General features: G+C 41.0%; 3 protein-coding genes across 5 annotated transcripts; 2 read left to right on the top strand and 1 right to left on the bottom strand.

The window, feature by feature from the left end:
* The first annotated feature begins 77 nt into the window (after positions 1–77).
* On the top strand, positions 78–3,574 carry agk (acylglycerol kinase). The gene is made up of 14 exons (XM_061284114.1): positions 78–511; positions 592–631; positions 724–803; positions 880–955; positions 1,040–1,165; positions 1,256–1,350; positions 1,870–1,939; positions 2,035–2,114; positions 2,336–2,393; positions 2,475–2,622; positions 2,697–2,794; positions 2,885–2,955; positions 3,035–3,119; positions 3,201–3,574. The coding sequence occupies exons 1-14, from the start codon at positions 402–404 to the stop codon at positions 3,333–3,335; spliced, it is 1,272 nt and encodes a 423-aa protein (XP_061140098.1). The 5' UTR covers positions 78–401; the 3' UTR covers positions 3,336–3,574.
* Positions 3,575–4,127: 553 nt separating this feature from the next.
* Positions 4,128–9,493, bottom strand: dennd11 (DENN domain containing 11). The gene is made up of 9 exons (XM_061284322.1): positions 9,124–9,493; positions 8,285–8,384; positions 8,032–8,190; positions 7,404–7,557; positions 7,187–7,325; positions 6,899–7,030; positions 6,649–6,799; positions 6,357–6,425; positions 4,128–6,193 (listed from the first exon to the last, which is right to left on the bottom strand). The coding sequence occupies exons 1-9, from the start codon at positions 9,491–9,493 to the stop codon at positions 5,998–6,000; spliced, it is 1,470 nt and encodes a 489-aa protein (XP_061140306.1). The 3' UTR covers positions 4,128–5,997.
* A 179-nt stretch (positions 9,494–9,672) lies between these two features.
* Positions 9,673–15,561, top strand: wee2 (WEE2 oocyte meiosis inhibiting kinase). 3 transcript variants are annotated; one of them, XM_061284320.1, is made up of 12 exons: positions 9,673–10,123; positions 10,625–10,914; positions 11,017–11,225; positions 11,790–11,847; positions 12,139–12,308; positions 12,739–12,860; positions 13,050–13,196; positions 13,346–13,453; positions 13,693–13,778; positions 13,861–14,031; positions 14,128–14,276; positions 15,229–15,561. In XM_061284320.1, exons 2-12 carry the CDS (start codon positions 10,633–10,635, stop codon positions 15,389–15,391), a joined length of 1,665 nt encoding a protein of 554 aa, XP_061140304.1. In that variant the 5' UTR covers positions 9,673–10,123; positions 10,625–10,632; the 3' UTR covers positions 15,392–15,561. The 3 variants fall into 3 exon arrangements, with proteins under 3 accessions (XP_061140304.1, XP_061140302.1, XP_061140301.1); XM_061284318.1 differs by having other exon boundaries at positions 9,673–10,212; XM_061284317.1 differs by having other exon boundaries at positions 9,673–10,914.
* The last annotated feature ends 49 nt before the right edge of the window (positions 15,562–15,610 follow it).

The following is a 15,610-nucleotide window of genomic DNA, read 5'->3' as shown; positions in this document are numbered from 1 at the left end:
CGTAATAATTGAAAATATGACAAAAAATTCTTACAAATCTATCAGGCAGAGTCTTGGGGTTCTTTTTTTAAAAAATAGGAAATCTATTCCACCATTGCTCGCCGTAAATCTTCAATTTATAGATTATTCGTTACACTTTAATGTATTGATATTTAAATTTGATATAATGATTGTCGTTTTCCCGATTTTAAATACGCCTCACACTGGGATTGTAATAATACTAGATGTGGAACTAAAGTTCCCATCATTTTATGTTGAGTCCAGCCGTAATATTTTGGTGTAACACCTCCACGTTGGTGACAAGCGGTGACCGCTGCAAGTGAAGTTAACCTATTTTACAAATCAAACATGTTATAGCATTTGTTATTTTATCTTTTGTGCAGTATAGACTTGACTGTTCAATGGCGCGGGTTGTGAAAGTTTTTCGGACACTGCGTACTCATTGGAAGAAGTCAACATTTGCTGTGTGCGTCTTATCTTACGGAAGCCACTGGCTTTATGGGAGACACTGGTGAGTAACAGTATCAATCGGACAAAAACGCAGCATAATATGTATGTGTGACTTAGGTTTTATTAATATGATCGTTTTAGTGACAATGTTCTGCGAAGAGAGGCATGCCTGGAAGCTAGGGTAAGTCTAATAAAGTATACATTGATCATGAATTAAGTAGAAGCTAAAAAAACGCTCCCAAATTTATTTGATTTTTTTTTATATATTGTCAGGAATTTGGACGGCAGATTATTGCGCCGAATGAAGGTTTAAAGAAGGCCACCGTGATCCTGAACCCTGCAGCTTGTAATGGGTGAGGAAGAGACTTCTATTTATAAAAACCCTATAATGTATGCTTCTGCATAATCTTTTGCATAATTTGTTCACAGGAAAGCCAACAGTTTGTTTGAAAAGAATGCTGCTCCTATTTTACACCTAGCTGGCATTGAGATCACAATAGTGAAGGTATTTCTATTTTGAAAACCTGACGAGATGTTCAGGCCACAAGTATGATGTAATTCCATGTATGTGTGTGTTATATCCTTACAGATGGATTATGAAGGTCAAGCCAAAAAATTGATGGATCTCATGGAACAGACAGACATGCTGATAGTGGCCGGAGGGGATGGCACATTGCAGGAAGTTGTCACAGGCTTACTGCGGAGGTCAGATCAAGTAGGTTTGCCTGAGTAGTGATGATGATGAATACTTTTGAAATGTATAAATAGTGTTTGTACTTCATCCAAAACTGGTTTATGTCCACAGGACTCATTCAGTCGCACACCAATTGGGTTTATTCCACTTGGCTCTCAGAATGCTTTGAGTGCCAGTCTTTACATCCGCAGTGACAGCAAAGTCAAGTGAGTACAACATACTGGTGGCAGCAATTCACAGCAATATGTATATGTAAAATCGGCCAAAACATGTTTAAACAAAAAATAAAGTACACACTCTGGCCTTCGCTGGAAAGTAGCTCTGAATTTTAGCCTAGCTGATAATGTCAGGGTCCAAGAAGCTTGGGGATGATTAGAATGTAAATTAATGGAAGTGCAGAAATGCTCATTCACAGACATTAGAAATACAGTCGTCAGGTACCTAAAAATTCATGCACTTGTTGGATTCCACGCTTGATGGGTAGTCAGGATGGCCAAAGACCCAACTATTTGCATCCCAGCAATAAAAAGTGAAAAATTATGTGACCGGAATAAAAAAATATTACAAGATTGATCCATGGGCAGTTGTGAAGGAAATTACGGCAATTGACTTTTGGTCAGTTGTTTGATGCAGGAATCCAAAATTGAGCAAAATTATATTGATAGCTTGTTGAATAGTTTAGCCATTTTTTATTTATCTATTTGTAATTGCCTACAAATGTGCAGGGACATTACGTCAGCAACTCTGTCCATCCTGAAGGGAGAAACCGTGCCTTTGGATGTACTTCAAATCAAAGTGAGAAACCTTATTTGAATGCATTTGTTTTGATGAGAAATGATTTTTAGTCTGTGTTTTCAGAGGAATTTAAATGTTCAGGTGTATGCTTTCAGGCGGAGACAGAGAAGCCCGTCTATGGCCTGATGTCACTGCGTTGGGGTGCTTTTCGAGATGTTTCTGCAACTGTTAGCAAGTAAGAGTTTGGTCACCTAAGTATTTTGGGGGGATTTTTTAGGGTATTTTAGTAGAGTGTCATACAGATAACTCCAAACCATCTTTTGTAAGGTTAAAGTGGCTGAATTCATTGTCGTATGACAATTCCACCAAATTAAAGCACCTTTTATGTCCCCTTTACATTCATGATGTGAAATTTGTGCGTATAGCTTGAAATAAACCCCGTAACGTTTTGCATAGATATTGGTACCTTGGACCACTGAAGACAATTGCTGCTCATTGGTTTCACACGCTTCGGGTAGGTTTGTCAGTTTGCATCAAACTTATACTATAACATATGGTGTGGCCATCAGTTAGTCACTATTATAAACTGACTTAGGAGTGGCCCTTACTACATGACGTCACAGTGAACTACTTGGCTCCCACACTTCGGCCGCCTGACTTGCCTCCTTATAAGCCTCCCAGACCCAACCTGCTCCATCGCATTATCCGCAGACTGAAAAACTACTGGAATCCGCCTCTCGAAGGTATTGTTTACAATACGGGAGTGCTGACTACTGTGTCCCAAGAGTACTTTCAGTCTCCAATATTTTTTCTGCAGAGCCTCCAAAAGCAGAAGAACCGGAGCAATGGGAGGAAACGAAGCTATCATCAGTCGAGCTGTTTATTCAAACACACAACAAGAACCCTGTTGAGCGCGTCAGTATAATATCAAAATTGAACATTTGGTGCACCTGTAACACTTCCTCGCAATTCTTTCTCTTAATTTGTCTTTTTGTGAACTTGCAGCGCATAAATGACTCCATGATGATTTGTGCCGAGTCTGACAACTTCACAGTGGGCGAATTCATCACCGTCGGGTTGGTGTCACGGTCAACATTCACACAACAAAGTGTGAATGTACAAAAAAAATCAACTTTCCCCTCCTCTTCCTCACAGAAAACAAAAACATAACGACCCGTCTGTTCTCACTACAAATTCTACAAAAATGGAAGCCAGTGCTTGCCGGCTGCAGCTACCACAGGTCGCTTCAACGAACCTTCCGCTACATGTGAAGTCAGGCAGGGCGTGTCTTTCAGTTGACCCTTGTGTTGTCACCCTGTAGGACACCGGCAGCTTCTTCAACATCGACAACGAGGAGTACGAGGCCATGCCTGTGGAGATAAGACTGTTGCCACGGAAACTAAATTTTTTCATGAGTGCAGAGCGTCGACAAGAGCTTCTGTCACATACGCAGTGAAGAGAAATTGGAGGAGACAAAAATAACGCCCCAAAAAACAGACAGGCTTAACCACCTCACCAAGTAATATGAAAACTTACAGTTTTAAATACCGGTAGTCATCAACTGGTGTCTTTCTATATCTTGTAGAAAAGAAAGATGAAATCATGTCATCAGTTACATTGCATTCTCATCTCAGCCTGTATTCCATGTATACATTGTCTTAGTACTTACATTATTAAATGCCAATTTAGTCAACAGTTATGTTTGTCACTTCTTTCTGCTGCTTTTCTATTATTAATAGTCTTGTAATCAAAGTCAAGGTTTGTTTATTAATTGTAGTCATCTGTAAGCCTCAGTGCCAAAAGACTGTGCTAAAGTCAACCTTCTAAAACATATCAGTGATATTCAAGCAGCAATTTACTGAAACTCACAAACTTACAAAGAAAAAGAGTGAACCCAAGACCGGGCCGACCGCCAAATAGCAAAAATCTGTATATAGAAATGACAACCATTTATCCAACTCCAAAAATTCTTGAAGTAAAAAAAATGCTGATGAACCATAATTGAATGTCAAAATTCCTCACCAATTTAGCTGTTATAATGGATTTTGCAAGTGTACCAAAAAGTGTCCATTAGGTGTGAAGTCACATGTCCATCCATTATCTGAACCGCTTGTCCCCACGGGAGGTCATGAGAAGTCACACAGGTAGGTGTTGGAGCTTATTTTATGCTGCTACTTTGAACGTCTACATGAAACTTCTCAGCAATACAATCCAATAAGTAAGATTCATAATAAATCTGGACAGAAAAGACAATAAATGTTTTATTGTTATACAAAGTACAGTGTAATTAACAGTTGCTCATGCTATTGTCTTCAGATGTGTTTAATGTTTAATTCCAGTGACTGTTCTTGGTATACACTACAGTCAAGTAGAAAATGTACAATGTGTGTCTTGGACATTCAGAGTGGCACATTATACAAACAGTAATTGTAGCTAATGCTGGTATGCATCAGTGAGCATCTCCACAATGAGTCTTACACATTTGTGTATTTGTGTGTATGTCAACCCACTTTTGACATTTCATGTACACCAGGAATGCAAATAATCTTGGCTGCTGAAAAGTAAATAGACTGGTCCAAGGCAACAGAGCATTCATATATATACTATACTTAATCGCATACAGTATAACAGTGTCGCACTGATGTCATATTTCCTTAAGGCCCCGTTTAAAAATAAACAAAGCTTAAGTTTTTGTTCTTTTAAATATGTACAGTACAAATTGCACTTGATGTTTAATAAACCAACCCAGGAAGCATGGTGTCAAACCACAATAAAGCTGTTTCTGGCATCCTTCTAAATTAGTAGTTCCTCGCTTGGATAGGGGTTAATTATTGAGACATTTGAGAACCACCTCTGTGAACTTATATTAGCCCCAGCCTTGGTGTTCCAACATGGAACAAAATTATTGGAGACTGGCACTGCGATGGATTACTTCCACAATTTGCTAGCAGTGTTCAAACACACTTGATCCCACTCCAGACTTGGATTTACTCAAAGAGACGGCGATGAAAAGAGAGAAGCGGGGGAGGTTTTTAATTTTGTGAATTTCAATGAGGAAGAGTTGAAGCTGCTGCCTAGCATCGCAACACAAAGAGAACTTTGTCACAGAGACACAAGGCAGGAGGAGGATCTCCTCTGCGCTCCATCAAGGACCCTTCATTCAAAAAGCTGAGAACAAAGAGAAGCGGATGAACAGCCTCAACAGTGTTTCAGTAACAACACACAAATCCCCTTAAAGTGTCAGAAATGAGGGTCCCATCGAAGTCTATTTCTCTCCACCCAGATGTAATCCACACTAATGTATGCCATAGGGCCAATCATTTTCCCTTAGAAGTCAAGTGTGAATTCTAAGAGATCTCAGAAATGTTGCAAAATGCAGTTGAGGAATTGCTTGTCTCTCAGCATTCACACACTTCTGGACTCAAGAGGTACAAGTACAAACAGTACAAATACAAGAGTACCTTTGAGTTGCAGTAAGAAAACATCGTACCCCAGGATACAATGATTTTTTTTTTCTGAGCGTGTAAGATGCATGATCAGTGTGACAAATAGTCCCGTGGCAAATGGCGTAAAAAGATGCAGCGTTCCTAATAACGTGTCATAGAATCACATTCATTGAGAACCTAACTCAAGATGAAGGTGCCAAAATGTGAACGATTTACGAAATAATGTGAAAAGCCCATCGCCGACAAAGATGCACACTTCTATTGCTTCTTTTTTTGTAAAGCCAAAAGAGTGGTCAATGCTCTCACAAATGGACAAGGATCACAGCAGAATGACAGACAGTCCAATTCCATTCCTGTGCAATTCACTGATTGGTGCACAGGGAGGGATCGCTCACACCATAATATTATCGAGCACATATCCAGTGTTGGGGGAAACACAAACAAAAATAGTACAGTAATAAGATGGCTAAAAGAGCACAGCACCATCAGCCAGGACTGAGTCCATTCCACTTCGACAGACAGCCAGATGACACAATTTACACAAACGAAAACAAACACCGACAATGGAAGAGCAGGCAACAGATGAAGGCTCGGGGTGTAAGTAGTGTCTCAGTGTTTGTGTGTGTGTTTCTTAAAGTCACCGCCGACTGGTGTAATCCTGCATTTCCAAGGCTAGTGGCAGCAGAGGTTATCTACAACCAGAGTGACATCAACACCGTACATCTCCAGCAGCTCCCCCAGGAAGCAGCGATCGCCCTGGGGATCCAGCCCCATGGCTCTCACATGCTCCGCCGTTAAGGTGGGATCAGCACTACTCGCAACCTCGGAAAGGATCTGGAAGATGCGGTTATTAAGCTCCATGAAGAACCTGGAAGAGGAATAAAGGTTCATGGTTATAAAAGTGCATCAAGGTTACAGGTGACATTAATGGTGGAGAAAAAAAATATTTATCTTGGTGTCATTTTTCAGATAGTTGGATACACTTTTTCAGTCCATTTTGCATTCTTCAGGTAAACATTTCAAACACTTACACAATAAAAAGATCTTCCTCATTCGACGTACAATCTCCATCCACTTCTTGAGAATACAGCAACAATTGCCTGGAAAAATTATTTGGTTGTGAAATCCTGTACGTTCTTTCAATACATGGAATTCATAATTACACTGAAACTCGTGTATAAAAAAAAAAAAAAAAGCCCCATAATATTGATTCAGCAATTGTCAATGTTAATTATTTCAGTGTATCAAAATAATGCATAACTAAATCAAATTGAAAGCATCCCTATCGTCTTGCTCAGCATTACATTACACAGTGTCGCATACCTCTGTTCGCTCAGTTTCCTGTATCTCTCTTTATCTGCAGCATTCAATCGCAGCAAGGGCAGTAAATGGCTCCTGTGTGTTTTCACATTTTGGTTATCAATATACAGATCGTGCAAATCCTTCTTGTCTTCAAAAATCTTCTCGGTGGTGCCTAAAAGCATAGGTGGACAGGTTTTTAATACCTATTTCAGATTAGATTTACCATACATACACGTTTTGGTGCACTTATTATCTGTCAAGGTGCACTCACAGGCCACATATGACATCTCTGTTTCCAGTGCAGGGATGTCAGCTACGTTGATGTAAAAGAAAGGTCGTAATTCAGGCACAGACACTCCAATTCCAGGTAAAGAGACATTGGCCAGGCTGCAACAGCAGTAAACTGAGACAGAAAGAGGATCCCATTAACCATCTGTCACCATTTATCATGTCATTCCTTATCCAATCAGGTGCCCATAAGCAATGTGATGACACCAGTTGACAAATGCCAAAGGAAGACATAACTCAGTCAAGTATTTTAAAGTTCCAGCCGCCACACCTCTATAGCAGACCACACCGACAGGTGGTGGGGAGAAGATGAGGAGCCGCTTCCGAAGCAGTGCAAACTTCCACAAAACCATTATGTGCTCCCCGAAAAACTGGACAAACTGGGACATGCAGCCGGCCGGGTGAGTGATCTGCACAAAGTCAACGATGTTTCAAGATGCTGCTGAGGATTAACACAGACTTGCATTGTTTGATGCAATGATGCATACCTTCATTTCTGGATGCATACAGCGGTTGATGGTGGTCACACTCCAGGTAGGGCAAGCAGTGACTAGGCCGTTTACTGTCGGTGGAAGGATGGCCTTCTTGTCTTCATAGAAGGCCTCCAGGGCGGAATAGCGGTATGGATTCTTTAACTGGAGTCTATAAAGTGATTGCAACGTGAGATGATGAATCCAGCTTGATGTAATGCCACGGATACAAAGCCAGTTTTAGGATACAGTATGTAACTGGTCTTCATTTCATGATTATTTCGGGGATGAGGATCCTGACTGGACACTACATTAGGTACATGCTATGTTCATTATCATGGTTTTGACTGCAATGGTGTCTGAAAGGTGTTATTAATATGCCTCATGGAAGTTAACTTAAACATTGAAATACACAAAAAGTCTACACGAAGCAGGATTTTGTAAAAAAATGAGACCAAGGTAAATCATTTTCCACCTTTATTGTAACCTGCACAACACATTTTTTTAGAGAAGGGAAGTGATTGTCCACACCGTCTACTAACACTGACGGGGCTGTGTTCAGAATGTACGAATCACATTCAAAAACATTTTAAATAATGGTTCCAGAAGGCTTTCCTGACTTTTTTCAACACACATATTGTCTTACCTGACTTGGTTCTCCAGGAAGTGCATGTAGCGGTACAGCAGCGTGTAGGAAGGAGACAGAATTCCTACAGACTTCATCCGGGCTCCCCGTTCCAATTCGTTGTCCACAGGCATATTAGCAAAGCAGGCCAGCCCAAAGTAAGAGCCTTTGCGGAAATATCTACCAAGGACACACAAGGATCAGGAGTGAGCGTGGAAATAGAAGTGCAATGATAACACTTTGTGGGGAAAAAAGGGCGGGTGGTAGTACATACACAAAGTCATTCGTAATCCTATGTGAACCGCTGGCCATTGCCTTGAATTCAACTCCATCCAGGTTAATGTCATGAGGTAAGCACCACTCGACCATGTTCCCTGCCATGGACGTACAATACACACGGTTAGATGTGTCGTCATGTTCACTGACAGTACTATACTTTCATCATGAACGCTTCCTCTTATTCAGTCAGTTCTAGTGGTAGGAAGAGGTCAGGCCTGGCAAGAAAGCGGTGACTCAGCTAATGAAATAGACTCCGTGAGGAGCTGGGCTGGGAAGTGACAACATTACAAACAAAGAAAGAACAAGCTCACTGAGACTTGCATCTTATAATATCGATATATGGCCATTGGGTATTGTTATCATCATACTATTAACAAAACTGACAATAGTGACATTGATATATCGTCCCACCGAGACTGCTCATCCATGTGCTCTCACCCGCACTGCATGCAGGCATTCATGCGTTTCATCTTAGTGTATTATGACTGCCCAAACGTTTTCCTCCAAGGGCTGCATATGGAAAAATCTAAAGATGTAAAGGCCTCTTTGATGCACTCTGATTATCTTTTTTAAACATTCTAAAATTTTAACTGAAGATATGAAACGTTTGGGGTTTTTCAGGGTTGGTTATTAGTAGTCAAAGAGGCTGATGACTTGTATTTGGAATGGACATTCATACAAATTTGGGTCAATATTAGGGATCAAAACCACCTCATTGTTTGATGAACACATTGGCCTACTATGTTACTGTATTTCAATGTAGGTCATTGTAGTGGTATTTACAAAGTTTGACAGCAACTGTTTTAGAGAATTATAATGCTGAGTCTTCCTTACCTGACCGTGTATTAAAGGTGACGACAAACACAGCCACGATGTGATCTTTTTCCTCCCACTGATCTCTCACTGTCACATCCGGGAAGGGAGGAACCGGCTGACCCTGCATATGGCTGGAACGCTTTTCCCGGCCCATCGGGCTTCTCTCCCGGCCGTCAACAACAGCTGTCGGGCAGCTGATGACGGTGCAATTGTTGTTCCTTCTGCCAATCTCTGTCACCTGGAGACACACTGGAGTCGAAGTTTTTTTCCGCGACGTCACATCTCCCTTTTCCTTGGGCGCCGCAGGTAGCGACGGAGCCGCTTGGTTCGGGTTCGGTGGGATCTCTTCCCAGTCCAGGAGCGGGGCTCGGTCCGACTGCTCGACCATGGTGCCGCTGCCGTCGACGGCTGGCAGGCCGAGAAGAGAATATTCACTTATAGTTCGTCCACGCGAATCGACGAGCCTACAACTGCGTCATGGTTGCCCGTGGCTTGCAGTGTTGTTTTCTTTTCATTTGGGAGCTTGTCACATCAGTGATGGGGCGGAAGATCCGCCTGCTTGCTCTCTCTCTCTCTCTCTCTCTCTTTCGCTCGCTCTGTTTTGCTGACGTAACCACTTCCGCCCACGTGCCCACATTACTGGCTCCACTTGGTCTATAGTGTGACCTAATTTGGTTCATATTTAATCCGGAATCGCTTTCTGCTTGAAAAGAACGACCCTGTCGCACACGTTCATTGCAAGGCATCACTAAACATGCAATTGTCGAAAAAATAATAATAATTGTGCATCATGAAAACATGATTAACACAAGTTATAAAGCCTACATGGTTTTTATTTTTTTTAAAAAAATCAAAACAAACCAACCAACAAACAAAAAGGTTTGCAAACACTAAATTCGGTTTACAGATGACGTGTTCAATTAGACATTAACCCGGTGACATCATTTATTTAAACAGGAAGTAATTTACATATGAAGCGCGAAGTTCAAGCGTGGTGGTTAAGGAAAGTGGGTCGTTCGTGAGTATACGTGTTAAAAGTACATCAAAATTCAGGGGTTATACGACGTTTTATGAACTCAATAAATAGATTAACAATCGGATTAGCAGGTAAATTCACCCTTGAGACAAATGTTACTAATTCCGGTATTGACTATAGCCCAAAATGTCGCATAACATAATGTGCAAATGATAGGATAGGATGCACGCAATGTGTTTGTAAAAATGATGATCGCTACATATACCGATCTAAGCAATTAACTATTAAAAAAATAGATGTTTAGTTGGTTTATAAGGAGCAAAAAGAAAGTAGTAAAAAAGAAATTAATTTAAGATCAACTTTATTTTTATAAAAGGTTTTGGTCACAGAAAATGCTTACTTAACATTATTGGAAGTGAAGACAGAAATTTTGATATCTCAAGAATCATGATGTAGATCCCTATAATATGCTTAAAACGCATAAAGATGATATGTCAGACTTAGTTGGCTGCCAGCTGTTTGACAACTGTGTTGTAAATGAAGGCCCCAGCATGGCGAATTTGTTCGATGAGATCTCCCAGCGGCTGGATTTCTCCAGTTCTGGAAAGGTCGGCAGTGACAGTGGCAGCCGCAGCAGCAGTGGTAGCGACTACAACTCTGATGACTGCACATCTAGGATGCAAAGTCCCAGCAGCCCTGCGTGCAGAACACCCAGGGTGCAGCGCCACCGCAGTCGAAACAACGCCATATCTTCACCTTTGAACTGCACCAGCCCCATTCCTTACGCCACTTGGAAGAAGTTGAGGCTTTGTGATTCCCCCAGCACTCCAAAGGTAGGGGGAGTCACTCCTTCCCTCTTGTAGCATTCAATGTAGTCTATCAAAATACATTCGTAATGCCAAATTGTCATCCCTATTATGCAACACCCACCCCAGAGTCTGTTGTCCAAGTCGTCGCAGCCTTTTTCCAGCACTAAAATAAATCGACAACCCAGGACCCTGCGTTTCGCCTCGGCTGTTTCAAGCCTCATCCAGGTGCCTTCAGTCAATGTGAACCCATTCACCCCCAATTCCGAGAACAGGTTCAGTGAGCGGCAGTGGAAAAGTTGCTGTCGGAGTGATACTGATGCAGACTATGGACACAGGTAAAGTCTGGAATTTTAATCCAGTGCGTTAAAAAATATTTGTCCAATCATTTTTGGTCCAGTATAAAGTGGGAAACATAAATACAAAGTGTTTTAATTCCTTAACTTTTTGCATGATCTGGATGAAATCAGCTTCAATTTAAAGCGGAAAGTTTGCCGCACAGTCACGTTTGTTTTATTTCAAATAGATTATGGCCCCTCAAACCTGCAGCCCATCAGTCACAGGCGACCTTCTTAATCACTCGCCTAATGGCCCACGTGTAACGAGACATATTGATTATTCGGCCAGTTTCCTCCCGGAGGGAAAATGGTGCTTTGGAATCTGTGGTTGAACACTGTTTGTTGTGAGACACCGGTTTTCAATGCGTTAATTTTAAGAAAAAAAATTCCTGAGAATAATAAAAAGTATTATAATCGGATTCAACTGTTGCCATCAACCTTAATTAACTCCACAGGGAATCTTAACATTCACAATCAGCATTGTGTAAGAATTAGCCAACTATAGAATGAATACAAAAAAAAGGGTCAAAATAATAATCAATTTAACTGTATTTTGTCTTTTAGATTAAAACACAGCCTGACATCATCAGAGGAGGATGATGAAGCTTTCCTACCACCAAAGGTATTTTTATCTCTGACTGCACCTCCCTATCGAAAGCTGCGTCATCCATCCATTTTTTTGCTTTCCAAACTGGCATGCCTCCAATTCACCTTCCGGAATTCCTTAGCGGAATCTCTGACGGAACCAAAGCTGTCAAAATGTGCACACAGGTTGTGGATTACTATACATGGTAGCACAAATGACAAATCTCCTCCTGGCTATTACCAAATTAAAGATTCAGCATGATGACGCAGGTTCTTTCTTTAAAGATGCTTTGTCCTTCTGTGTGTGTGTGCTTGTGTGTCCACTCAGAGGCAAGCTGTCCAAGCCCTCATGTTGTCACGGTACGAAAGTGAGTTCCTGGAGCTGGAACGTATTGGCGTGGGTGAGTTTGGAACCGTTTACAAGTGTGTGAAGAGGCTGGACGGTTGCCTGTACGCCATCAAACGATCCCGACGGCCCCTCGCAGGCTCTGCAAACGAGTGAGTTGGCGGCACGGCGCTGCTGAGATTTTACCTGGCTCCTGTTTGTATGCAGTGTTCGGTCTACAGAATGGTCCAGCAAAACTAACCTATTCTTTGCCCTCCGCCTGTAGTAACCGTATGTTCTCACATCACCTATGAAAGTCATATCTTATTTGAAGGGGAAGTCATACTACTCGATTAAAAGACAGTAAAAATAAAACATTTACCCATACTCTAATTCCTTAAATATACCCATATATGCATATAGTATCTTCGAGACTTTACGTCCGCTGTATGGATGGATGGATGAACGTAATATGTAGTGTTCAGTAAATTGTCTCACAGATGTCTAAGCTTTGATTTGCTTTTTTACGTTTACTAGGATTATAATACATATTGATTGAGCAGCAGAATTTGATCAAATGCGTAATACTTCATGTCCTCTTAGGCAGCTGGCTCTTAAAGAAGTGTATGCACACGCAGTTCTTGGCCACCATCCCCATGTGGTTCGCTATTATTCTGCGTGGGCCGAGGAAGACCACATGATTATTCAGAATGAATACTGTAATGGTAAGGTGTTGTTTTTTTTACTTGATTTTAAATCTAAAATTTTATCTGCCCGATGACGGCTGGGATAGGCTCCAGCACGCCCGCGACCCCAGTGGGGACTAAGCGGTACAGAAAATGGATGGATGGAATTTTATCTGCATATGTGGTTTAGCTCATGTCACACCCTTGTTTTGTTTGTGCTTGAGCTAGGTGGAAGTCTCAGTGATGTCATCAAGGCAAAGGAGATGAATGGGCAGATGTTTTCTACAGAGGAGTTGAAATATTTGCTATTGCAAGTGTCTATGGGTCTGAAGTACATCCACAGTTTAGGACTTGTGCACCTGGACATCAAACCGAGTAAGGTTGAATTTTCTAAACTATCTGTATTATGTCAAATCACAAAATTAACACATTTATTCATTAATAAACACAGGAGTTGTATAATTTGATGCTCATCCAAAATTGTGCAGTTTTGGTTAACTTGTAAATTTCCTTTGGATCTTTAGGTAATATTTTTATCTGCCAGCGTACTGTTTCAAGCACAGCAGGTGAGGTGGAGAGTGAGGAAGAGGAGGATGAAGGAAACCACCCAGCAGGAATTGTGTACAAAATTGGTACGAATGATGATAGATGAATGACTCATGGTATATTTCCACTACAGGAATTATGTAGGCCCATTGAGTATTTGGCCCATGGGAACTATGACACGATTTAGTTTCAGTATAATTCATCCGGTCCAGAAGAACACTTTGCAAGTGCTGTAATGCTGTCAAGAGGTTCAGGAACTTAACTAGAAGTTTGTGTAACTTCAGGCAGAGAATGTCTTAAATATGTTATCATGAATCATCAACAGGCGATCTGGGTCATGTGACATCAACCAGTAATCCTCAAGTTGAGGAAGGGGACAGCCGCTTTTTGGCCAAGGAGATTCTCCATGAGGTAAAATGGAGCCCATAAAAATAATCTATAGGACACATTGTAAAGCTTTATTGTTTTTTATGGTCATCTTTATATGCACCAGGACTTCACCCATCTTCCCATGGCAGACATCTTTGCTTTGGGACTTACCGTGCTGTTGGCTGCAGGGGCTCCACCAATGCCCCAAAATGGAGATGAGTGGCATCGGCTCCGAGAGGGTAACCCTCCCAACCTTCCAAGGGAGCTATGTGCTCCTTTAAGAGACCTGCTTCTGGTACCCCTTACTTTGTAAAGTTTGGCTGAGTTTATCTTGTGGAAGAACACCTTGCACAGTCAAAAGCTGACCATTTCTTTTGCATCTTTCTTTTAGTTGATGTTGGATCCATATCCCACCAAACGGCCCTCAGCCAAGGAGCTGTGCAAGCACAGCGTCTTAAGACAGGAGAAGACCGGAAGACTGGCGGCGCAGCTGCGGCGTGAGCTAAACGTAGAAAAGTTCAGGACAGCCATGCTGGAAAAGTAAGAAAGAAATACAAATGAGTTAAGCCTCATTCACACTGCAGTTCCAAGTTTTGATTTCCAAATGAATGCGCTTATCTAATTAGAAAATATATCTATGCCTTAACATTACCTATAATATCTATCATGGCCCTGTTTACATTATTGTTATGTACTTCATTTTTATCACAGAAGTAAGGTCACATTATCGAAGTGCACCATTAAATACGACCAGCAGATGTCACTTTTATCATGGATCGCTTTTGTATTTTGATTGCATTCTTAGTTTTTCTTTTATTATGCATAATCACATCAACCTGGAGATAGGTATTCTTCCAAATATGTTTCTATTTAAAGCCATCCATATTATTTAAAATATTTTAGAATTACCAAAGCATCACATTTGAACGTTAAACATCATGTCAGGTTCAGCTTTAATTAAATGACCAAAAACAAAATTGTATCGCTGGCCATGATGTTTGCTTGCCAGAAGCTGAACTGCGACCAATGTTTACGGCCCAGGCTTGACGTAGTTTGATTTACTTACTCACCTGATATGTTCCGTGTGGGAGTCCTTACAACCGCTCCATCAGTTAACCTCGATGCCCCCCAACCTGAATTTAGTTATAGTTTTTATGGCTTTTTTTTTTTTTTTTTTGTCAAGGAAAAAAATGGTGGCAACCTTTTGCATTGCACAAAATCACGTGATAGGCCTTGAGTTAAATTACAGTGGCAGGCTGTGAAATTGAGTGGAAACTAAAACCGCCATTGATATTTTCAAAATACAACACTATAACACAACTCTGCCATGTACATTTGGAGAAGTTCAAAATCAATGTATCAAGACACAAACGTTTCAATAAAATAAAACATACCAGAGACAATGATTTCATTTTTTGAATTGATAATAATAGTTATTTAATGTATTCGGATCGCTGATTGGGACGTTTGTTAACATGTTTTTTCTTTACAGAGAGCTCCAAGAGGCACGTCAGGCCGCTCTTCCCCCCATGAGCCCTCTGCCTGACTTGAAACTTCTTGAAAATACAGGGTCACTACCAAGATCTGGGAGGAAACTTGTGGGTAGAAAGACTGCACGGTCCATGAGCTTTGGTTGTCCAGGGTATCAAGTGTGATGGGAGGAAGCCCCATTGGAAGCTTGTCTATTGGTGTGCATGCAACCATTTTGCTAGTTCTGAAAATAAGTGATTGCAATCACTTGGCAAGTGCTAGTTAAACCACAGTGCACTTTGCTATTTTTAATTTCTTTTTTTTTTTACTGTGAATAAACATTTTAGAAAATTAACTTTTTTTGCTGGTTCTTCTGTTTGTTTAAATATTGAAATGAACCTGTG

This window comes from Syngnathus typhle, linkage group LG7, assembly GCF_033458585.1.
Source record: "Syngnathus typhle isolate RoL2023-S1 ecotype Sweden linkage group LG7, RoL_Styp_1.0, whole genome shotgun sequence".
In the NCBI taxonomy this organism is placed as follows: domain Eukaryota; kingdom Metazoa; phylum Chordata; class Actinopteri; order Syngnathiformes; family Syngnathidae; genus Syngnathus; species Syngnathus typhle.
The sequence above is the reverse complement of the archived record's forward strand: the minus strand, read 5'-3'. Positions and strand labels throughout refer to the sequence as shown.